Source organism: Anomalospiza imberbis, chromosome 17, assembly GCF_031753505.1.
Source record: "Anomalospiza imberbis isolate Cuckoo-Finch-1a 21T00152 chromosome 17, ASM3175350v1, whole genome shotgun sequence".
Taxonomy (NCBI): domain Eukaryota; kingdom Metazoa; phylum Chordata; class Aves; order Passeriformes; family Viduidae; genus Anomalospiza; species Anomalospiza imberbis.
The window spans coordinates 10,893,092-10,918,175 of NC_089697.1; the positions used below are offsets into that span (position 1 = coordinate 10,893,092).

A 25,084-nucleotide genomic window follows, 5' to 3' on the forward strand; every position below is an offset into this window, starting at 1 on the left:
CGCGCTGCCCCAGCCGCAGCGCCCGCCGCGCTGAGGGCGCTGCCGCCGGCCGCGCTGAGGGCCCGCAGGGCCCGCCCCCCGCCGCTCGCCATTGGTCCGCGCCCGCGCTGCCGAGCGCTGATTGGCCGGCGGGGCCCGCGCGGCGCGGCCCGCGCTGAGGGCGCGCGGCTGAGGGCGGTGAGGCCGCTCCGGCGGGAGCGTGCGGCGGGGCTGGGCTTCTCCTCTGTGGAAAAGGGAATTCTGTTTCCTCCTCAGGGCTGTCTGAGCGGGCCGGAGACAGGAGAGCTGTGAGGTGCCAGCACGGGCCTCAGGGGAGGCCCGTTGTGTTCCTGTGTTGGAAAAAGTAATTAAAAATCACCCCGTATTTGTTATTTCTGTGTTATTTAGTACAGGAGTAGCTAGGCTATGTTCCCAGTTGATGTTCTACAGATCTCATTCCCTATCTTTAATCATTTGTTTTGTCTGTATAATATCTGGGGTAGGGAAATCGAAGCTGCAGGTTGTTGACTGCACATGGTGTAAAATAATTAATCCAAAGCACGAACAGATCTGTTGCTTTTCTTAAATGTTCCACAAAACAAATATTTTTCCTCCCCTTGAGTATTAATACGCTATTTTTGGAAACCTCTGTTACCCAGATGTTGCTTTTAGCAGGTGACAATCACTTTGGAGCCCATCGCTTTATGTATAATCAGGAAGTTTTTTTCCCTGCGTCATTTATCAGATTTGTGCTAAATGATTTCATTTACCATTTTATGGCGAGGCCTGCATGCAGTTTTGCTTTGACTCGCCTGTCCTGAATAACCTGGTACTGACCTTCTGTGCTCTCTCCTCGCTGGGAAAGCCTGAGGGGCCTCTCAGGTCCCTCTGTGCCTCCAGCCATGAAACTGATCTTTGCTTCCTCTCCTTTGCTTTAAGCAATTGTTTATCCATGCAAGAAACTTTCCTTATATCCCTGGCTGCTTAAATAGCATTTATATAGCGTTTATACACTGACAAACTTTGGAGTTTGTGATGTATTTTGACTGTTTCTCAACGTGTTTGCAAAACCTCTTTAAAGTGTGATGATGTTTCTTTTAATGCAGCTGAGTTGGTGAATTGCAAAAATGCCAGCCAGGAGTGAGATGCAGGTATGTGCTGATGGAGCAGGATATGAGTATTGATTGTTTTAATTAATCGTATTTAATTTTAAGGAAAGTCTTTAGTGTGGCAGTGCAGTGTAGTAGGAAGAAATTTTCTTTTGACATGGCTTAATGCAGAGTAGCTGGGTGGAAAGCAAGAGGAACTGGAAATTGCTGGTGATGAAAATAAATTATATGCATTTGGCAGAGGTTAATCAACTGAGGTGATACTTATGATCAAAATGTTGAAATCCAGTTGTAATTGAAAGAAATTTAAGGGATTTATTTATTTAAAGAATATTAAGAAATTTATTTGTAAATTAAGAAATTTATTGAAAGAATAAAGGGACAAAATGGATAAAGTAACTCAGAAGTGTAAAATACTAAATATACCAAGTAAGGGGCATCAATACAACAAGCACTTCTGTAGGAATTGAGTTGTAATAGGAGGAAACAAAACCCAGTTAAAGCAAATAATTAAAATCTCGGTGCATAAGTATTTGCAAGATAAATGTATTAGATAGGGCACTCTGTACTTAAGGTTTTATGCTTCATTATTTTGTGATTCAGAGTATTTGCTTCAAATGCAGCAGGTGATTGTGTAAAACTTGCATCAAATCTGTGTTAATCAGATGTGTTATATCAGTGTTAAGCATACAGTAATATAGTTGCTCTGGTATATTGCTTACAGCTCGAAAAGTTAATTGATGAAGCTGCAGGAAAAAAGGATTTCCAATCCTTAGAACGATTTCTGGCCACAGAAGAATGTGAAAATGTCTCTCACAAATGCAGCAAACAGTTTGTCAACAAATTGGACAAGCTTCTGTGTTGGGTAATGAAATCATTGCATCAAAATCATCTACACCATCTTTGGAAGAGGGTGAAAAAGATTTTTTTAATTTGGCTTGACTGACACCAGCAGTTGATTTAAGAACCCAAAATAAATTTTATGAATGAAATCTCCCCTTCAAGCTGCAGTTAAGGTGGCTTTTGAGAACAAAAAAGACATCTGTTTAATTAAATACAGGTTCACACTAAAGCTTATGTTGTAATTTTGATTTCAGGCACTTGACAAACAAGAAGTCAAAAGCATTTCTACTTTACTAAATGCTGTTCAGAAATGTGGGAGAAAAATGAGCATAGGAGGAGAAGATGGGCTCCCAGCAATGATAAAACACGGTCTTGTTGGAAGGATAAGTAAAACCATAAAGCATCTGTGAACTTCTAAATAAATATATAAACACGAATGAAGTGCATAAGAAATGCCTCAGTGCTGAGCAGCTCAGTGTTTGATTTGGTCCTTGATTGAGTCAGAATTAAGAAATTGCCATAACTTTGCAACAAAGATTGCTCATATTTAAATGCTTTTTGACATGTGACCCCCTTATAAAGGGATGCTCTGTCTCAGTGAGAGTTTTGCAAATCATGCAGAATATAATTAATTTAGATAAGCCTGTTAGATTTTAGATATATATTGGATATAAATTAGATTTTATAGATTAGATATATATTAGATTTTAGATATAGATATGCCAGTTTAGCTATTTAGATAGAAATGGAAACAAGATTATGTTTTCATGTGCTTTGTTGTATTGCTTTTGACTCAGGAATTAGAATTTCCTGGTGCCATTTGTTTGGTTTTTTTTTTTTGTTAATTCCCACAGCAGTGATTTTGTACCTGCTCTTTCAACAGATTTTAGTGCTAATCTGATTTTTTGGTGTTATTTTAACCTGCATGTTAGATACATTAATCATTTGTAACTCAGCAAAAACTGAACAACAGACACCACTTCCTTTCTGCTTCCACCAGAGATTTCACTGGAGAAAATTAATGGCAACATCAGATGAGAGTTACTCAACTGCCTTTTCAATTGCTTAATAATAAAGAAATAACCAATAAACAATATAATAATAAAAATAATAATAAACCTGCAAATAAGAAACTACTGTTCCCATTAAAATGAATGCAATTTATTGAAATTGAGATTGTTTTAGTAAGATAAATACCATTTAAAGTCATGTAGAACTCGTTGTCTTTTTTTGTTTTGCAGTTACTTAAACCTATTGCTTAAGTAATAGCAGTGGTATGAAATACATTATAAGGGCCCAAAATAATAAACAAAATTTAATAATAAATAAAATCAGGGTGATAACTTTATGCTTGTATTAACACCATCAAACAACACACCTCCATTCAGCCATTATCCATTTTCAGCTGCTTTGTCTGTGGTGGCAGGTGTCAAAGTAGATCTCCAGTTTTTGTGTTAAAAAGTCCTTAAAATCACCTAATTTTGTTTGGCCTGAGTGAAGAATTTCAGTCTGGGGCTAACATCTGCTCAGCAGGGTGGGGATGCTGTTGTTGTTTTAATCATTGTAGAGTTTTTATAGTTTGACTGAAATCTAATAGAAATTGTCCTGTTCCAGGCTATTAAAATAGATTTACCTTTGTTTTCCCTTTACATGGTCAATTGGTTTGAAAAGTTAAAAGCAATTTTGGTCCTCAGAGGAAATGAAAAGAATGAAATGGTTACAAGTCTGGCTGAAGATTTCTTCATCATGTTGCTGGTAAACATACATTGATAATAAAATTTGTCAAAGTAATTGTTACTAGTTTAGCAATAAAAGGACCTTAAATATGTTTCTATTTAATATCTTCCTCAATTTAACAATGACTTCTGAAATAGATTATAAATCATTTGGGTTAAACACTTTGCTGTAGTCATACAAATTTCTGTTCATGGCTGGCATCATGAAATAAAGTTTAAAAAGCAGTAATAGTAAATGGTGAATGAACAAAAAAAACTTTCCTCTTGATCACATTTTGATTACACCCATTACTGGGATGCTAATCCAGTTTATAAGATCTGTTGAGTTTTCTTCTCTTCATAAAAACTGTTGTCATGGGTGAAATAATTTTGGTAAATTTAACTGAAATATAAATTTGGGAAAACACATTTGTTAGTAGGGATCATCTCTTAGATTCTTTGTTAAGGACAAAATAATTTCAAAATCTTAAATGCTTTTTGATTACTTCTTTTGAGTCCATGTTTCATGATTTTTTTTATGCTGTAATGTTTTCTTTATCAAAATTATTTGTTTTGGGTTTTTTATTGCAGGTTGTGTGTGATAGCAGACCTGAAGGTGAGCTTAAAAAGCAGAAATGAGAGTTTAAAATGTGTCTTTCAGAACACACAAAGGACCACTTTTCTCATTCCTGTGGCATCAGCTTTAGTTTGGGGTTTCTCTATAGACAGATGTCCTTGTAAATTGCTGTTGTCAGTAATAAAAAAGTGCAATAAGTCTCAGAGATGGCAAATGAACTGAGTTATTCCTAAAAGAAGTTGCTTCTAAGGACCTGTCAGAGCTCAGCACAGCCCAGTGATCCTTCCTTATGGACCTTTTCCTTGTCATTGTCACCCTGTGTGACAAATTAATAATCTCCTACCCAGTGTAGGAGATTACACAGTGATGCACAGGAATAGAAACATGGTTACAATGAATTGAAGTAACTATTCTGTTTTAAATATCACTAATCCTTTATAAAAAGACAGACACGCTGTATTTTATTTCTAAATGAAAATTAATCCTTTCCCAAATGTTGATGAGGGGCACCCTAATACAATCTCGACAACTCTTTGATTTCTTTCTTTCCTGTTTGTTAGGTAAAATGCAAATACTAGAAAACTTTGTTCTGAGAACATGTTCCCTCATTACTGATGCAAGAATTAATATTTATGTTCAACAGGAGGTAAACATCCTTCTTTCTAACCAGCAGTTTCTTGGTTAATGTGTTAAAAGACTTTGTGGAGACAGTTATTTAATTGTGCAGATGCTACAAAAAAAAGAATATTGTAGTGCTCTAGGATCAGAAGGATTGTATAATGTTTCTCTGGGAATGTTTGTTGTTTATATGTTGGGGTGTTTCAGATTACTGACCTGTGGTTGTGGGGCTTTTTGTTTGTTTGTTGGTGTTTTTTTTTAAGAGTCAATTCCAAAACAGTGATATTAAAGTGGGGAAGCTGTATAAAAGCATAGGAAGAAATGAGCTCCACAAGTGCCAGAAATAGGATTAAGGTTGTTGGTTGTAAATTCTTTAGTCACTTGCAGGAAATTGGCATTCCTTCCAGTATTCTCCAAACTTCTCCTGTTTTAGTAACCTCAGGTTCTCAGGGGATTTGCCCTCTAAAGAAAGGGAAAGTTACAAAAAAGTCTTTTGTAAAGGCTACATCCCCAAAGGAAAGGCTTTTTAATGCTAATTTAAGGTACACTTTAGCTCAGCAATCAACTGCAGACAGAATTCTGGCTTTGGAAGATTTTCTGTATTTAAACCTGCAAATAAGAAACAACTGTTGAACAGCTACTGTTCCCATTGAAACTAAAGTAATTTATTGAAATTGAGGTTGTTTTGGTAAGATAAATACCATTTAAAGTCACGTAGAACTCATTGTCTTTTCTTGTTTTGCAGTTACTTAAGCCTGTTGCTTTCTTCAGTGGTATGAAATACATTACAAGCGCTCAAAATAAGAATAACTCAAAGTTTAACAAACTTACTTTGTATTCCCTTTTTTCCCCTCTTCTTAGGTAATAAAAAAACTGAATCTATTGCTTGACAAGATCCCTCAAGATGCCAGGAAAAAGATACTTTCTACAAAGGAGATGTTACTTGTCATGTAAATGATCTTCAGTATAATTTTTATATCATTCCATCATTTGCAGAGTTGGGAGGTGGTTTTTACTAAGCTGTTGTGCAGATTGGTCTGTGTTTAACTCAACTTCTGCACTTGCTGTGAATTCTCAGTGGACAGGTATTCTCATGGGCTGTTCTCTATTAGAAGCCTGAATTTTCCTCTTTCCAATCTGAATCAGGCTTCTCCCCATCCCAGTTGTCATAAAACAATTAAACTCCTATTTGTAAGGATGTGCTTAAACACAGTGAATCAGTCACTGGACGGTTGGGCTGTTCACACTGGAAATTGTTTTACAGCACTTCAGAAAAGCAAATAGAATCAAAATAGTATCTGTCAGGTGGCTCGGGCTCCCAAGCAGAGGTGGTTTTGCCCCTTGGAAGTCCTATAGTTCCATGGAATCAGGGGTGTGTCTCATACATTGAAAGTTTAAAATAAACCTTTCCTCTGGGCCTTGTGTTGCTGTCACATTTTGATGAAATGTTCCTTTGTTTGGCAGGAGTGAAATGGGGAGGACAATTTTGGATGCTGGAGGTGAGCATGGGAGTTAGTTTAGTATTGTGCTTCTTAAAAATTAGCTGCAGACCCATTAAGGAACCAGAGAAGGCATTTCTGCAGGAAGCTGCAGAATGTTACGGTTAGGGTTATCTGAAAAATATAAATACTGCATGAAAAGAGTCTGCAGCCTGGAATGTTTCTGTCTGTATGTATGGAAAACTCATTGAAGTTTTTGGTTTTCTAGAACAAAAGGAAACATTATAAATTTTCAAATAGGACAAATTATAAACAAGTCAATCTTTGAGGCTGTGAGCTGTGGCCATGGGTAGTAGTACTGTAACTTCCCTCAGGGATCACTTTGGTATCCAGCAATTTCTCAGCTCAGAGAAATTGGAAGTTGAAAACTCCTCTCTTGTTTAAACACCTGGTGTGGCTCTGACAGTCCTGGAAAGTTTGTTTGGTTTCATTTTGAAAAATACCTTTTTAGTCACCATTACTCCCATACTTCTTTTTCTAATTATCCTTCATGGGTTGCATGTTGGGATCTAATGGGATCTAGATTATGTACAGCACTGCTTACCCCAGGTTCCTGATAATATTTTCCACCTCAGTAGTTATTTAAATCTGCTCCTGCTGTGAATTATGTTGTGCTGCAGACTATGACACACAAGTGGCCATCACAGAAGCTCTGTGCAGAATGGTGTCAGAGAAGCAAAGGAGAGTTCTGGCCTCCCAGTGGTTTCCCATGGATTTTGTGTCCACTGCATTTAAAGGAATTAAAGATTCGGAGTTTGAGACAGTAAGTCACATGAGGAATATTTCCAGGGAGGGAAACTTCCATTTTACAAGTCTTTAAGAAATTTCTCTGTTTTAATAGGATTGCAGAAAATTTCTTAACCAGGTGAATGGCATGCTTGGAGACAAAAGAAGGTAAAACTGAGTTTTTTATGCTAATATATTTTCCTTTTTACGATTTTATGTTGTGATTAAATTTCATGTTACCTCTTTGGAGTAAAAATTACTTTGGTTGCTGGGATCTCTAAGTCTCTAAAGTTTATGAAAACACAATCCATTTGATATGTTCAGATCTGCAAAATTTATTTACAGCATTGTATAGTACTTGAAAAAATATCCTTTTCTTACAGGGTTTTTACATTCCCATGTTTATCAGCAGCTCTTGATGAGTATGAGGTAAGGGTTTCTACCTTATAGTTAAGAAAAAATAGAGATTAAAATAAGAAAATTACTTTTTTCAGAAGTATACAAATAGGCATGGACTGAAAGTATGTCAGGGATTCAGATCAACATGAGGCTTCTTAGCTCGTAGTAATCAGTGCTCCCTGCTCTTTCTGTTTTATCTTATTCTTTTTGTTTTAGCTCCAGATACCATTGGATGAAAACCTGGAAGAGTTTTGGATTGATTTCAACGTTGGCAGCAGAAGTATTTCCTTCTATGTGGCAGCAGAGGATGCAGTAAGCTGAGTTTTGTCTCCCACTGGGTTGTCCTGAGGCAGCAAATCCACATTCCTTGGAGTGTGTCAGATTTTATTTCCCCATGTTCAACATGTTGAACTTACATGTGCATTCCAGTGTTGATGGGGCTAAAAAAAAATCCAGCTTTGTTGATATTTAGATCAAATAATTTCACAGTAATGACTTCCTAATGCTGTTTGGGAATAGTTTAACACGTGCATAGCAAGCAATAGTGAAGCACAAGTTCCTGTCACTCTGTGTAACAGAGGTTTAAAACATTGGAAATTTGTCTTCACTGAATGACTTTGATCACTGGATTTCTTTTAATTTTAATATAATACTTTTCTATCTTTCAAAATGTCTTTTTCATATAAGGATCAGCAGTGGGAAACAGTCATTATACAAGAAGATGATGTCAACATGTACAGCCTGGAAGGTATTTGAACTCAAAAATGGAGTATTTTGTTTTATTCTAACTTGGTTTTTCAATCTAATTTCAAGTTGATTAAATTACTGACTTAATTCTAGCAAAGCAGAATTCTCACTTAAAATATTGTAGGAATTGGACAGGGACAAAATTACACTGCAGTCACATCTGCACTTCGGGCATGCTGGTGTGATTTTAGGAAAATAATTTAATAATCATGTTGTAGAGTTTTTTCAATACAAAGTAAGGCATAAGACAATAACAGGTAACAATATTCCTTTTGAACTTGTTAGAACAGTAAATACCTGTAATTTGTCTGCAGCTATAGTAAGTAACCTTCAAAGGAAATTCTGTGGAATAATATACAGAAAATGTATTTCTAAAATATCAATTTTTGAATTGTTTTAGTAATAAAATTATTGTAGATTAGAGGGAATTAAATAAAATACTAATCTTAGTACCTGAACTGAAGAATGTGCCATGTGTTGACAAAGATTATATGAGATGCTGTTAAATTGAAATGACACTGCTTTTCAAATCTTGTTTTTGTCCAGAAAAAGGTTCAAAGAAATTATTAACAATAGATCTAAAAAGCCCACTGAATGTGGGCACTCTTGAAGGAAAGAAATTTCTTTTATGTTTTGATTCTATCTTGGAAATCAAAGATGTGATCATAAAGATTTATGGATTTCATAAATGTAAGGTAAGATTTAAACACCTTTTTGAATGATTTTAAATTGATTCAAACTCCATGTCTCATTGCCATTTAAATGTTCCAGCTGTGATTATTGGTATCTCTTCATACCAAGAGTTTCTCATTAACATCACTGCTACAGAACTGCATCATATTCTAAGCTTTGGGAAAGATGCTTAATAAGGACAAGAGGAAATGGCCTCAAGTTGCACCAGGGGAGGCTTTGGTTGGATTTTAGGAAAATCTTTCCACTGGAAGGGTTGTCAAGCCCTGGTAAAGGCTGGCAGAGCAGTGGTGGAGTCCCCAGCATTGGGGTTACTTAAGACCCATGAGGATGTGGCACGTGGGAACATGGGTTAGTGGTGGGCTTGGCAGTGCTGGACTCAAGCAGTCCAGCAGTTCTTTCCTTCCAAGATTGAAAAAGAATTGCAACAAAAATTACCAAGCTGGAAAGAGAACACCATACCTTAATGTCAAATGTGCATATTAATTTTCCAGAAACACAACCTGGTTGCATAAAAATAATTTCAGAAATGATTCATGAGCTGCCTTGTTTTGCAGTGCAATCAACACTCATGAATTTACTCATTTAGTAAAACATTTTTAGCAAGCCACACCTTACTCTTTTCTGCTTCTAACAAACTGCTTTGTCCTGAAGTCTGACTGAAGAACTCATGAGGGATGAAACTGCTGTGAATTTGTACAATATGTTTTCCTCTGTAATCTGATTTCAGACACTTACGATCTCTACCTTAAACATTTTGTTTCTTGTTTAAAAAAAGAGCAAAGTGTCTATTTTGACATATCCCTTTGCAGGATTTCAGCAAGAAGCAGTCTGCATCAGTAGCCAAAACAAGTGTCCACATTGTCTTTGATGAAAGTGGATCACAGGTATTCTACCTCAGTGTGCTGAGATAGTTTCTTGGGTTTGTTTAATTAGTCTGATTATTCATAATTTATAAACAGTAAAAACAAGGACTTTAAAATATTAATAAGTATAGATAAGTCTAAAGCCAGCCAAGTGGTGTCTAGCATGCATGTGTTGGTTTTTTTTTGGGAGATATTAATATCCAAATCATAGAATAAAACAGACAAATATGCACAGGGCAAGTTCTTTTATGTGCATTGTTGCTTGAAAACCCATCCTTGTAACAAAATAGCAATTAAGTTGGAAGTTTCTGAAACTAAAAGTCTTGTAACTTCTGAGGTTTATTGGGCTCTCCAGTGGGGGATGTGTTACTTGGGGTAAAGAAGTTGCTATGTGTGTTTGTATAAAAATAAAATATTATAAAATACAAATACTGCATATGAATTAAAAGAAATTTAAATCTTCTATAGGTTCTGGTACCAGAAAGTCAGTTGTCACCAGGTTTCAAAGAAAAATCTGGAGAGAAGGAGGAGAAACTCAGTAAACACAAAACTCAGCAATCTCCTGGAAGTTTGAGGACTCAGAGTAAAAATAACAGTCAAGAAAAACTCAGAGGTGATTCCTCCATGGTAAGTAGGATTGTCAAAAAAAGAAAAGGAGTAGGGAGAAAATGCATGTTGCTTTATATATTTGTAATATTTAATAGTCTAAACCCCTTCTTATATGACAGTTGGAATATAGTTAGTACTGTCCTAAGAGTTTTATTTTTTCTTATGACTTGACACTAAGCTAGAAAAATCCTTTTGCTAAAAAATTTGTTAGTATGTTGAAACTACAGTAACGTGACAGAAATAAAAAGGAATTGTTAATGACCTTTAGACCATGATGCTCTGAGAATTCTCTTTAAAGAGAAGGTTTTGAGGATATGCTCAGATGTCCCAGTATGGAAAAGTCAAGTATGGTCTCAGAGACTGCTGGGGAGGGGCTAAAAACTGAAACAGTTACCATGTCTTCATGGTGAAGTAGTGGGTGTTCATAAATCTGTTTCTCCTTAGTTTGTAGCTTTGCAGAATCTCCAGGGAATCCCTCGGTGAACAAGGGACAGGATTTGCCCATACTTCACTGAATTAATTTAGAAAACAAAACCCATGAATCTCAGTTTAAAAATATTTTGTTGAGCTATAACTGCATAAAAATCACATTACCTTGATTCCTGCAGCAGCAGCAATTGACACTCCAATAATGGAAAGTCTCAAGAGACTCTTGGCAATAAATTTTCTGAATTCTTGTGCTGTCATCCTTAAATCAGTGTATTATGGTCAAGTTCTTTCTGTTCCTCAAGATAACTCCACCCCGTAAAAGGAAAGTGTCTGAAGCATCTCTGCTTGTTCCTGGAACTACAAGTATGTCCACAAGGAGTTCACTGGTTTTTGCCAGCACATGTAAGTTTGCAAGTGCTTTCAGGGTAAAAATACACTATAAACGGTCTTTGACACTCAGGCATGAACTGTGATCCTTGGCACTGCTGGAAATGAAAAGGAGAAATGATAAAATCTCCTGAGCAGATGCTTAAAACTTGAAATGTTTAAGGGGCACTTGCTCCTGGTCCATAGACGGGGTGTGGACAGGGGTTGCACTGCCTTCCCAACAGCTGAGGGTCACCTGGCAGTTCTCCTGCAGCTGTCAGCCAGCTGCTGGTGCTGGAGCCAGCTGAGAACTCAATAAAAATATATTATAGTGAAGTCTTGGAATAGAAACCAACCATTTTCTACCAGAGCCAGCCTGTAACAAGCTTTGCTTCTGCCTCCATACATCCATAATCAGTGGGCTCTTAATCTCCACATAACAGAGTTGGAATAAATGGAATTATTAAAGGTCCAGAAGGGGCTGGTATGAAAACTAACCAGCTTTTGTTGGAGTTTATGGAATAGCTGTGATAGTGGGAGAACTGATGGAATTCTAACACATCTCTGTTTTGTTTCAGCCACTCCTTTTAAAGGGAGATTTAAATTGCCTTTGGAAATGACCAGCTCTACTAAGAGGTCTGACAATGATACAATAAATGAGAGCAGAACAAAGAATTTCTATCAGGAACCTCCTGGAGTATGCATGTCCTCTGTAGCCAAGTCTTTTTCTTAGAATAATATTCATTTTTATTCTAATTTGTTCCTAATTCATATTTTAAAGAGCTAGTTTTACAGGCAGCAAGTCACTTTTAGAAAATGTTTTAGTATGTTTGACTTTTTTGCATTATATTTTCTCTGAAAATATAGGTTATAAAAATATAGCCCTCTGAAATTCAGGTTTAACATGTTTGAAGTCAGACTGAACTCTAACAAAATTAGGCCCAATTTGCATTCACTCATCAGTTCTGACCCCAGAATTAACTTCCTATTTCTGGAACCTCAGTTCTTCCTTTGTGTATAATAGAAGAAAGGTGCCTGCAATAATTTCTAATTGGTTATGCAGTAGTGAAATAGTCATAAAACACAGAATACATTCAGCTGTGCTTGTGAAATGTTCATGTCTTCAGCTTGCAGCATTTAAAGCATTGGGTTTTTGAGTGCATTTTTGATCAGGCATTCACTACTATGAAGCAAAAATAAATAAATGTTGTAAATGTCTGCCTTGCTCAGATTCAGGTGAAGCCCCAGACTGTGGGACTGTGAAGCATTTTTTGATACAGCCATGCTTTGGAAAAAGCTTTCATGTACAGAATGTTCTGTTTAGAGCATTTCTTTGGCTTTTATGGGCTGTAAGTGGCAGTGTTACTGAGTGTTCTTTTTAGAGTGGGCAGAGATGCACAGTAGACAATGAATTCTGTGAAAAAGGAAGTCAGATACCAGGAATGAGGCAAAAATACATGGGAAGGTACTAGGACAGCACTTCCATGAAATGAGAATAAGAAAGTCGTGCTTTATTAGAGAAAGCACAAGTTTATGAGGTTGTACTGCTTATGGTCCTACACTAATATTTCCTTTTGGGTGTCATTTCACTGTAGCAAATGCGTTCTGAAGAAGTCATGAAAATTGTACAAGAGGCCACAAAAAAGCAAACTTCAGGCAAGTAATTTTACTAGCATTGGTAGTCCTTACTTTTAAAATTATTTTAATTTTTTCTTTTGCCATAATAATTGACACCAAATTAATGTCTCATTTAGGTGAACTGATAGATATTGTTCCTGATTCTCAGCCAGTTGGGAAAAGCAACAAACCTTTGTAAGTACTGGAAAAGCATTCCAAGTCATTGTTGTCACTCACTTTGAAGGGAGAATTTTCAAGCATTACCAGAATTGATATTTTGTTGCAATGTAAAATGCTTTGATATCTCTTAAGATATAATAGTTTTCCTATTTTATTATAGAGTTTTATTATAATTAAGACTCAAGTTCTGACAGTAGGATGGTGTTGTCTTTGTTAGGCTGCCTGGGCTTTTGGAGAATTCTTTTGATAAAACTGAAACATGGAAAAAAAGAACATTCCCTCTTCCTGAGAAGAATATAACAACTGGGGACAAGCAAAAGCCAAATCTATCACTGGCACGTGCATCCCATCCAGGTGATGGTCACACTTGGTCAACTGTTACTCTCAAAAATAGATTCAGAGAAATTAACTTGCAGTGATGATTGTTTTTCCCTTTATTGCTATTGGTAGTGAAAGAGCTGTGAAACAAAAAGCATTTATTCAGCTTTTTAAGTACATCTCCAGAAAAACAAATGAAAAAAACAGAACCAAGAAAATTAAATTGATACCATTCTCAGTGAAGAGTCAGAATTTTGATCATTTGGAACAGAAACTGTTAAATATAGAAGGGAAAAATACTGAACCATGGTTTAAAACATTTCTTTCAGCCAGAGTGTCTGACACATCTTTGCATTCTGACCTTGCACAAGAGGACCCTGATGTTCTCCTCAGAAAAGAGACTGCAAATCCAAAACAGTCAAAGACAGTGAGAAGTTCTTACCTTTGTTTCTTCCACTAGCCTTTAAGAGAATTGTCCAATTTTCAGTGTTTCAAAACTGGTGGGTTTACTGTCATGCAAGGGAAGATGGTTTTCAAATGGATGTAATTTAATCCATTAGGAGACATTTAATGACGTTTAGAGGGTTCTTAGGAACCTGAAGTTCTGTTTGCAGCTCTGTTGTCCTGTTGAATGTTGAGTCTTAAACTGTTTTTATAGAAACCAAAGTCTAAAGAAATGGCAGATGCAGCCAAATCACTGATCAGTAAAATCAGTGACAGATACAGAGACAAAAGTGATGAGAAGAGCAAAGCAAGAGATTCCCTGGGCTTTAACAGGTATGACGTGAACTGCCTCGTTTTGTGCTGAGTTTTTGTGTGCCCCTGGCTGTCTCTGTGATGTACCCATGAATGCTGATAAATGAAAGGGCCTGGGCTCTTTTAATCCACCTTTTAATTGATGTTGTATTTAAATGCATGAATAAATTTACTGAGTTTGATGAGATTTTTTATAGGCAGTATTCTAATGCATATATTCTAATGAGCATTTAACAAAATGTATCTTTATTTTTAGGACACATTTAAATAAATCCTGGATCTCCAAGGTAACACATTAGTGCTTTTGTTGGAATTGTTTTTAATATGTACATGCATGGTGGATGTCAATAGGTGTAAAGAGAAAGTTCATAAATACCATTGAATATTAAGTATCTGTAGATGTTAATTATGCATTGACTGCAGATATGTTGATGCTAATCAACCTGATTATCTTCATGATGAAGAAGTTTGAGATGACAGTGTCTATGAATGCACAGTCCAAATTTGACAGAGGAGCTAACTTTTCATTTATGGATAGGAAGAAGTTCAGGACAGGACCCTAAAAACTGCTTCTTTTCTTAATATAACTGCTGGTCATGTTCTGTAAGTAGTTACAACATTTTCAAACACAATTTCTGATTACCCACACCTGACTCTGTGAAATGTTCTTTAATTCAGTCACAAAATTGATCTGTCTGTTTGACAGGGATGATGTCTACAACTTCAACATCAGCGGGTTTGATGAGCCTACAATCAAGCTTGGAGTAAGAAATAACTGAAGTTTATATGTTATGAATAGAATAGAAAGGAAATCAGTCAAATGTTGTACTGAAAGTATAATTAATTATAAGAATTCAAATTATATCAGTGAACTAAGTGGGGGAGAAAGTTTGCCTTGTAAATACCTCCAGCATTCTCAAATATTGAGCAATATACTCTGTCTTAAGATTCTGGCCACTTCAGGCTATGATGATGTTTTTCCTGAATTAAGAATTAAACAGTGTGTTAGGAGTATCATTATTTTAAATTATGCTGAAAACGTTATTGGCTTCTTTCTAATCCCCATTTTAAAGAGATCTTTGTCCAGATGTTTGAGCAAAAAGAAAATCTAATGATGATAAAAGACAGTTTTGCTTCTTGTGGCTCAGAGGATTGAATTGGGGAAGGTTGTGAAGCAAGTGGGTGGAAGCTCTTGTATTGCTTTGAGATACTGAAAGCTTCAGTCAGTTGCTGTTGGTTTTAACTGTCAGCTCTATTAAATAAATTCTAAGATAGAAATTAATGACCCTTAATTGCTGAGTGTAATAACTAAGGGAAGAAAACCTCTTTAGCAGTTACTGGCTGGTTGCCTGTTTAATTTTGTACAGATTCTATAACCATTGAAAACCTTCATTTGTTTCTTCTCTATTTGCATTTTTAGATCCAAGAATTGAGTGTGACTGAACTGAGTGTTCATACAGAGACAAACAAAAGAGGGTAGGATGTTCTGTTTTGATTGCTGATTATCCTAGTACAGGCTGCACTCCCCAGCAGGCAGTCACAATATTCCAGGGAATGTTGCCTGGCAAGAATATCTTGGCTGTGTTGGTTTTTTTAAGCAATAAACAGTCCTGTGTTCTCCTAGGCTATTCCTTGATGGTCCTTTGGGAAGGTGATAAAAAGGAAAGGATGTGTTCCATGAAGGAAATAGTTCTCCTCGTGGAATACCATAGGGAGAGAAACTCCTGAATAGAGGGGGATGGTTTTTGGTTAATGATCCTCCTGGAAAGGGCTGTGTTACTCTGACTGATAATTGGGAAACAAACACAACCTTTAGGGTTTAAGGTGAACAGGTAATCCCAAAATAATGTGGAAGCAAAAGTAGGTACCTTTGTTTGAATCCTTAATCCAGATATCATGGGAATAGTAGAAAGCTTTAAAACAGGTATTTTAAAATGTATTGTTTAAAGATGGGTTTTATTTCTCTAATTAAGGAACACAACCATAAATAAATCCAGCACAGAAGGGAAGGGCGGAAAAAAGGTAAGGCTCAGATTTTTATGGATCAGCATAGCTTGTCCTCCTGCCTTTAAATTCCAGTTATGTAAGCAGGCTATGTATAAAAATTAATAACTTAGGAACTTTTTTGGGTTTTGTAGACGAGAAACAATCGAGACAAGAAGCATCTCTTTAGTGACTCAGACACAGAAAACAGAGGGGATGACAGCAAGACAGAGATTAGTTGGCTGCAGGAATCCAAGAGGAAACCTAAAGCCCAGATAATTGATTACAGTAGAAGTAAAAAATCAGGGAAACCAATGAACACAGGCAAAAGTAAGACATTTTTTCTTATTTCTGAAGAATGGTGCAGTAAGTTTGTCCATAGATACGAAGCGCACAGCATGGCTTGTGCTGTGTTGCAAATGTAATATATTCTTGTCTTGTTTCCAAGCATAAAGAATTTTCAAGTTAGTTCTAATCATTTATAAAGATCAATTTACATCAATTCTGTATTTTAATGTGGAAAACTATGGAAGGATGGGACGGGTACAAGTTGTTGTCAATTTAAAAAATGATGTTTTCTAAATAATGGGCTGAAAGCAGTTTCTGAATCAATCCATTTGTGGGCAAGAAAGTCATTCTTTTATTTTACAGCTGAAATTAATGTCAAACATTTGAGTATTTTCCTGATTTTTCAACCTTCTTGTATTGTAGCAGCAAAAAAATCCTTGGAACCTGTTTGCCACATGGAAAAAGCTAAAGGCAAAAATGCAAATAAGAAAAAGGTAAACATAAATTTGTAACTAGAATTTTAATATGGATTAAAGTATCTTCATTGCCCCCAGAAACTGTTTTAAAATATTTTTTCATAAATATGTGACATTTCTCCCAGATAATTTGTTAAATACAGTTTATTCTTCTCAAGTGCTATATTCTTTTCATATATTATTTAGATGGTTTTTCAGTCATGAGTGAGTTAGAATGATTTTGTACATTTTGTGCTGTTTTTAGTAGACTGATAGTTGGATTCTCTGAGCTTTGGTAAAGTTAAACCTTTTAGTTTCAAGTAATTAAACCAAGTTATCTGCCATTTTATCTTATGTATGTATTGATCATTCTTGTTAACTGAAGATGATTTTACTCTTCCAAAGATAAACAAAGGTAAACCCCAGAATTCAAAAACAGATGAAATGATAGTAAAATCCACCAGAGAAAAACTCCCTCGAAGAGCAGCAGCAACAAAAAATTACAAAGAGCCTTCCAGTTCTGAGTCTGAGAGTGAAGAAAGGATTCCAACATGCATCTCCAAGGAGGAGAAATCCAAAATACAGGTGTGCAGTTCCACTTGATTATTAAAAATCCATTCATGCCATGTTTTTCAAAGTAAATTGTGCTCTGCTTTGTACTTGGAACTCCTGAATTTAAAGTGCCCAAAATAAGCAAATCGAAGTTAGTTTTATTTGTTTTAATATTGCCCCTTTTTAAATGATGAGTATTGAGCTGCTAAGAAAATCAGTCCTAAATAATCGTCTTAGTCATAATAGATTTTGTTTTCTGTTTATGAGATTTATTCTGCTGCAGAGAACTACTGTGTGCTGTATTTTGAAAATGTCCTTAAATTGGGAGGGTTTAGTGAGCCAGATTTTGTTGAGTTAATGTTGTGCTGGTAATGCTGTGTCAATACATTTGCTGAATATCCAAATGGATTTTTAGTAAAGGAACACTGGTTGCTAAAACATTTTCATTGTATTAGCATAACATGTCAATATATATGAAAAGGTTTATAAACTTTATTCCTTAAATCCTGAAACATCAGTGATTGCCTCCAGTAGTTAAGTAGTCCATAAGAATAGACATTTATGTGTTGAGTTAAAGAAATTAGTGTTTATTGATGTTGGGAAACTTGATCTGCTTCTGGATTTAAGTACTTCTGTTGATGGTTCTTCTGCTTGATCAATGGTATATAGATAATAAATCTCCATCTCTCCTTATCAGCTTTTATGGACTCTGTGGTTACAGAGATGTTTATATAACTCTTATATTTTAATAGAAACATATGAATGGGCCAAACAAGGATTGCAGGCAGCCAAAGGTACTGCAGACTGTACCTGTGGAGCCAAGGAGAGTGGATAGCTATGTGCAGAAAGCACTGGTTGAATCCAGGAACTCTGCAGGGCAGAAGGAACTGGAAATGCCTTCAGCTGAGAGCCCTGCCTCCCTTGAGACAATGAGATGTAGGTGTTTTCACTTTTATTTTCTTGCAGTACTGAAACAAGAGGTGGAGGTTAACTGAGAGTTATCACAGCAGTACAATTTAACATTTATTTCATGCTTTTAAATTGAGATATCCCATAATTCCAGTTGTTCCACATAATTTAAGGAGTTCTATTAGTATGTCACTAACACTTCTGTAGGTTGGTGCAGTTATTTGACATCAGGGTAATACAGAACCACATTATGTCAGTGTTAGAACAAATCTGGTACTGCTGAAACAGTGGCAGAGGGAGAAAGGGGAAGTGTGGCAAGGCCTGTGCCAAATTCCACACATCTGAGACTTGGAAATTCCCAGGGCTGGAGCAGGGAGCAGTGTGGGGCTTTGGCTGCCCTTGTGCAAGTCCCACTGCTGGTGCTGACAGTGCAGGAACTGTTCCCCAGGTTCTGAGAGAGTTTCAGGAGATGCCAGTCCAGAGCCCAGCTCCAGTGAGAGGTCACTTGGTCTGCAGGAGTCAACACCAGAAGACAGGGAGATGCTAAACTCTGAGAAAGGAACCTCTCCCAGTAATTTCTGTGCACAAAACAAGAGTGTGCAAAGTCTGGCTGTAACTGAGCCCCCTGAGACAGCAGTTACAAAGTTGACATTTGGAAGGAAAAGCTTCTCACCAGTTTTAACTGAAGCATCTTTGGTAAGAGCATTAACCTTTCTCTGGAGTTGTTTTAACTGAAATTGTTCTATTTGGCTGCCAACTGTTTTTTGCTTCTCCTCTCAATAATATTTGGTGTTTTTTGTTCATGTGCAGCTCAGCTTACCCACACATAAAACTGTCAGTGGCAAAAATTCCAAGGGAGCTGCAGCAGAAACCTGTAATAATAATGAAGATTCAAGTTTCCAACGTTGCTTTTCAGACATATTTTCTGTTAAAGGAAAGCTTCAGGATATCACTAAACCTATCCCCACAAATAAGGAAGAGGTATGTTCCCGAATTCTTTGCTCTTCAGAAGAGACCTGCAGCTCTTGGCTTTATCAGTTTACAGGTGGTGAGATTTAAGGGACATCGCCTTTCAATAACATTTTTTTTCTTAATGTGTAGCTCAGCCTAACAGCATATAAAGCTGACAGTGGAAAACATGCCAAGGGAGCTGTGCTGGAAACAGGGAATAATGAGGATTCAAGTCCCCAGTCTTGCTTTTCAGACACACTTCGTGCTAAAGGCAAACTCCAGGATCCCACCAAACCTCTCACTAATAGTAAAGAGGTGAGTTAGTGCATTCCTTGCTCTCCAGAAGAGAGCTGCAGCTTGGCATCTCTGTTACCTCCTTTCCAGGTGCTGAGGTTTAAGGGAAATGCATCTCAGTAGTCAGCACAGATTTTGGGACCTGCTAATAGTTAATTTTTAAATACTGGAGATAAATTAGACAATTGTTTATCATAGGGGTACAATGAAAGAATTATATCCCAACAAGATCAGTTACAATTCATATTTTAAAAAATAACGGGAAGTAAATATTTTCTTACTGACTTCCAATAGAAAATAAAGTATTTTTCACAACAAAAATGTGAGTTTCTGATGGACACTGCTCAAAGCAATTTAATTTTGAAGCTAATAAATAAATCAGTGTCTTTTCTTTTAGGATTGTGTAGAACCATCCCCATTGTCTGTTTCCAGCAGGAGTAGAGTACAGTCTTGGATTAGAGAACCTTATTCTGCCATGAATGAGTCAGGTACAGACATTTAATTTAAAGCAAAAGACTTCCCAAGTGTCTCCGTAAGGGTTAAGAAAAATGTTTTATTTGGCATAATAATATGGCCAAAGTTTTTAAATCTTCTTATATTTTATATATTTTCAGTATTATTCCATTTTTACTCTTTTTCTCATTTTCTCTGTTTTAATTATCCCAAAAAAACTGAAAATCAGGCTCCAAAGTGCAGCTTCAGTAAAGAGTTAGTTGTGCTCCAGATAAAAAGTTAGAGGTGTTCCTACTGATACTGGGAAAAAATGGGGATAATGATCTTATCAGAAAAAATCGTCAGAGTTCAGTTGAACGTGCCCTCTGTAAATGTAATGGTTAATGATTTCTATATAATTCTCATGTTCTAAAGCCAAGATACATCTTCCTAGAGTTTGCATCCATTGTGTAAATAAAATCTTATTTATCCTCCCATCTCACTGTTAAAAATAATGCTAAAATTCAGCATTTTTCCATGTTTATTGAAGGACCAAGTGTACCAACATTCCTCAAACGAACTTATCACAGTGCCACAGAAGGCAGCTCTGATGAGGCAGAAACAAGCAAAGAGGAGGAAAAGAAAGGAAGGAGAAGAATAAGTTTACAGCCCAAAAAATTATTTAAAACAGATGATGCTGCTACTTGCAGAGGTTGGTCGTGGACTGACAGTGCAAAGCTTTAAAATAATGTGACAAAATGAAGTTTTAGCAAGGAAATAGAATGTCCATAAAAAGGCATTTTACGTGTTAAAGCAAAGAATAAAAAATACTAAATATTTAGCTACTGGATCCATATAAAAAGTCGGAAAATTAATATGCAAATAGAAACTGGTTTCTAATCTAATTGGTGACATTAATTTATATAGAACAAAAGCTGTCCTAGGCCCTGTGCTAATTTCAGACTGGGGACTTCATAATACCGAATTTGACATTATGTTTTTGTTCTCTTCAGTGTCTGAAAGTGTCTCCCCTCGATCTGTAAATGACCTGTCTGGTTTGGATGGGGAATTCTGGAAGCCTGATTGCTCAACCATCAGCATTTGTCAGCAGCTCCAGAAAGAATTTACCAAGAAAATTGAGGCAAGACCCTTCATGTGCTTCACTTGGGGAGTACATGAGCACATGGGTGACAGCTTGACTTGCACCACACCATTACATTTGTTAAGGGGGGTTTGTTGTGGTATTAAGCAGTACTGAACATATTACAGGGTTTTTTTCTTTTTCCTGAAGTGCTAATAATCTGAATTTCATGTTAAAACATCCTCTTAGAACCGCTCCCGGAAAATGGATAATTTTAATAAGCAAACGCTGAGAGCTGCCCATCAGCATTTGGCAACAATGAGTTACCAACTCCATGAATGCAGGTCAGTAATGGCAGATTTCTGTTAAAACATCCTTAAAATGCAGTGAATACCTTCTGCAAGTAACCTGGTTTGTTTTGGTAGGATCAGGCAGCTGGACAGATTTCATTTTACTCTCACTGAGGAGCTTGAGAAATTTGAGAAGGACTCTCAGTCCCTGAAAATCATGGAGAAAGAATTCTCGGTTTGTACTTCAGTTGTTTGACCATGGGTAAAAGGGCATTCTTGTGGAATCTGTAGATCATTCACATCTTTAATATCATTAATGTTGATTTTCAAAGCTTGTACCTTTTTGCTTCCAGTTGGGTCAAATTTCAAATAATGCATTTGGGGTGTCAAGATGCTCTTAGAATCCCAAGGTCACTCTGTATTTTCCTACATGTATCCACTATATGAGCTCCTGTATCTTTTTCCTCCTACAATAAACTCCTACGAGTGCTTTAATGGGCTGGGTTTTTCCAGCCCCTGTGGGAGCTGTGTAACTCCTGCCCCTTCTGTGCTGAGTCTGGTTGTCATTTTGTTCATATTAGAAATTAATGACTTTTAGTTTGGAAAATCAGTTCCCATTGATTAATATCTCTTCATATTTTTCTTTCCAGACCTTTTGGAAAAAGCATTCCCACACTTTTATTACCTACATGAAAAATGAGCAGCAGAGGTCAGTAGGGTTCCCTAATCCTGGGATGAGATTTGTGTTCTGTTCACTTGAGGGAGATTGGCACAACTTCTCTTCTCTCTGCGACTTCTTCCATAAAAAAGAGGTGGTTGATGAGAAAATGAGATTAAAATGTTCACATAATTATTCTCCAGTTAAACTTCTCCACATAGCTGAGGGACTGTTCCAGCAGTAACAATGATGAGGATATTTAGCCATGCTTTAAATGCAAATAGACTCCCAACAATGGGATGCATTTGTGCTCTTTGTAGGAAGTTCTTATGTAGCAAAGCTGTTTGAACTGCCTTTATTTCTTTAGAATTCAGATCCTTAAAACTTCATTTGAAAAGAATATCTACCATTCTGTTGGCTGTGAAGAAAATGTTTTTACTTCAGAGGTATGGTGAACTTCTGTTTTGCTCATTGTAATAATTCCTCAGTTGTACCCACAGATACCAGTATTGACTTTTTTTCCTGAAGATTTTATCCTCAGCATTGTATTAATGATACATAATATATATTTTTTTTAGTTTTTGCTGTAAAATATCCCTTAATTTCTTAATATGCAGTGTTTATGCCTAGATTTCACCCATTACAAGGCGTTTGCAGTTATCAGGATTTATTCTGTATTCTGTGACTTTGTTTACTGGTGTTACTCATCCAAGAAAGAAAACATTTAAAACATCTTTTCCATAGGCAGGTGGCTGCATGTGTATCTGTATCTCTTGGTTATGACACATTTAGGGATAGCATTGTTTCCTTGAAAACGTGGTGGCAGTTGTGACTAGAGGAGATGCATTCAGTGTCTTTTTGTAGATGCATCTGATGAAAGAAGACATAAAAGGACTCCAAGAGAAATTTCTAAGAGAAATGGTAAATAAATTTATCTTCATTTTTTTATTTTTTTGCTGTTTGAGCACTAAATTACTAAAATTTTGATTTCTAGTCCCCTATCAAAAATAAGTTAATCAGAATGCAAATGTCACTGACTTGCTATATTTAAAACCTTACCTAAGTGATGGGAGCCACAGGGAGATGTGGATGGACTCATCTAGTTCTGTCATAGTGTTGAAAAGTATCATCTTTGATAGTCTAAGCAGCATGTACAGTGCACCAGGATTGCAATACATGAAATAAAATCTGCCTTTTTCAAAAGCATGTGATAAAAGTGATAAACTTTTTTTTTGTACAGCAAGAAGAGGAGCTATGTAACGTTCGCAGGGGATTGCAGACCTTCTTCCAATCAAAGGCAGAATTCTGAAGTGATTTTTCAGATTCCTTCCTGAAATTCAAGGTGAATATAAACACTTCTGTAATGGAAAATTTGGTAACTTTTTTTTTTTTCATACTCAAGGAAACTACTGTAATGAAAGCATCTTTTCCTTAATAATACTAAAATCTGTGTGGATAAGACTTACCCACTCACCTGTGAGATTTGGAAATATTTTACCGAGTCTGCTCAAATGTAATATTCCATTTTATTTTTAGCACATCCTATTTTTCAAACAAGTCTTTAACAATTTTTATAGGTTGCTTAATTGACTTTCAGAGAAATCACTTTGAATTTCACTTTGAATCTGTGTTTTGGGTCTGATCCAGAATACAAGTCAGGAATTATTTAGGGACCAAACCACCTGGTTTGATCTCAGTCCTGTTAGTCTGTGGTGTTAGACTTCAGCAGGATTTTCTGAGAGAACACTCTCAACACTTGTGTTGGAACTGTGTTGCAAATAGTTCTATTAAACAAGTCAAATAAAACAGATGGTGTCTGCTGGGTTTTTTATTCAATCCATTGTTGTTTTGCTTTGAATCAGTAAGAAGTCAGATAAAGCTGCTGTGCAAATATTTTGGGTAAGAATTTTAAAGCCACAAGGCTGTGTTGTCTCTCTGGAAACAATTACACTGAAATTTCCAGTAAATAATTTGGTCCACTTATCCCATTTACATCAGTGTATGAATGTTTTCTGAGCTTCTGGTTTTGTGTGGTTTGGGGTTTTTTTGAGCCTGTGCTCACTGTGATCTCCACTAGATGGACTCCGAGAGACGTTAAACTTTTCTTTCCACTGCTCTGAATTTCATCTGAATGAAACAGGACTTGTCTCTAAACTATACAAGGTTTTAAAAGTGCACTGCAAGGCCCAAATTCTTTCATACAGTGGGGCCATGTGGGAAAAACAATACTCCAGCCTTGTTTTTAGCTATGGACAGGAGCTGTGCACTGCAGGCCTGTTTCCCTTTCCCACTGGGAGGAAGAACAGCCTCCCTGAGCCGAACGTGCCTCTGGGGTGTGATCCCAAATTCCAGCAGGAGCCGAGCACAATCCATGGCCCAGGGAGTGTCCAGGCACCTCCACAGCCCCCCAGCAGCAGGCAGGCAGTGCTGAGTGCCAGGGCTCGGTGGCTCTGCAATTGTCACTGGTTGTGCCTCCCCAGGAGCGCAGCGGAGGCCAGGCTGGCTGAGGAAGGATCAGAGCGCGGAGAGGACGGAGCCACGCAGAGCTACCCCAGGCTTCAGGAGCAGCAGTGACACAGCTCAGGAGCACTGTTTGGCATTTACAACCTGCTCTCAGTTACCCTTACTATATTTTTATTCTGTTTTTCAACATATTTTCAATGTGTTTTATATCATTTGTTGCCAGTGGAAGTGTGCATCCCTGCTAAACAGGACATACTGTACATGGGTTATTAGCCAAGTTTAGTTTGTAGTTAACAGTGGCTCATCTCAAACTGAAAATGCTTCTTCTGCTGAAGAAACTTTGCTCTCCTTTCTGTTTAGCCTTTTTGTAAATTGCACCTGGACTATCATTATATTGTTGTTAAGAATTAATCCTGTATTATTAATAATAAAATGATAGATACATGTATGTTAAAAGGCTAGTTATGATGTTACCTATTTCTGTGAAAAGCCAGCAAGTTAAAAAATTACCATAAAGAGGAAAAAACACATCTTTGGATCAAGTGATGGGGTCATTAAGTCTTCAGCTGATAGTGAAGTAAGACAAACATTAAAAATGTTACAGACACAGACTTGGTGTTGCACTGTGTGTCCTTACCTTCCATTCCTGCCTGACAGTTTCTCCTGGAGCAGCTCCAATTCCTGT

General features: G+C 36.8%; 1 protein-coding gene across 1 annotated transcript; it reads left to right on the forward strand.

Moving 5' to 3' along the window:
- Positions 1-1,040: 1,040 nt before the first annotated feature.
- Positions 1,041-23,744, forward strand: SYCP2 (synaptonemal complex protein 2). The gene is made up of 44 exons (XM_068207977.1): positions 1,041-1,130; positions 1,813-1,953; positions 2,186-2,314; positions 3,582-3,686; positions 4,238-4,262; positions 4,784-4,869; positions 5,703-5,791; positions 6,306-6,340; positions 6,961-7,103; positions 7,182-7,234; positions 7,450-7,495; positions 7,682-7,777; positions 8,153-8,213; positions 8,759-8,907; positions 9,715-9,789; positions 10,237-10,395; positions 11,109-11,208; positions 11,751-11,869; positions 12,768-12,828; positions 12,927-12,984; positions 13,187-13,323; positions 13,617-13,714; positions 13,946-14,064; positions 14,300-14,330; positions 14,582-14,646; positions 14,750-14,807; positions 15,464-15,519; positions 16,017-16,065; positions 16,182-16,356; positions 16,738-16,808; positions 17,175-17,354; positions 18,074-18,257; positions 18,679-18,926; positions 19,041-19,211; positions 19,332-19,496; positions 19,873-19,963; positions 20,458-20,619; positions 20,921-21,048; positions 21,238-21,332; positions 21,414-21,513; positions 21,929-21,987; positions 22,304-22,382; positions 22,801-22,857; positions 23,177-23,744. Exons 1-44 carry the CDS (start codon positions 1,107-1,109, stop codon positions 23,243-23,245), a joined length of 4,401 nt encoding a protein of 1,466 aa, XP_068064078.1. The 5' UTR covers positions 1,041-1,106; the 3' UTR covers positions 23,246-23,744.
- The last annotated feature ends 1,340 nt before the right edge of the window (positions 23,745-25,084 follow it).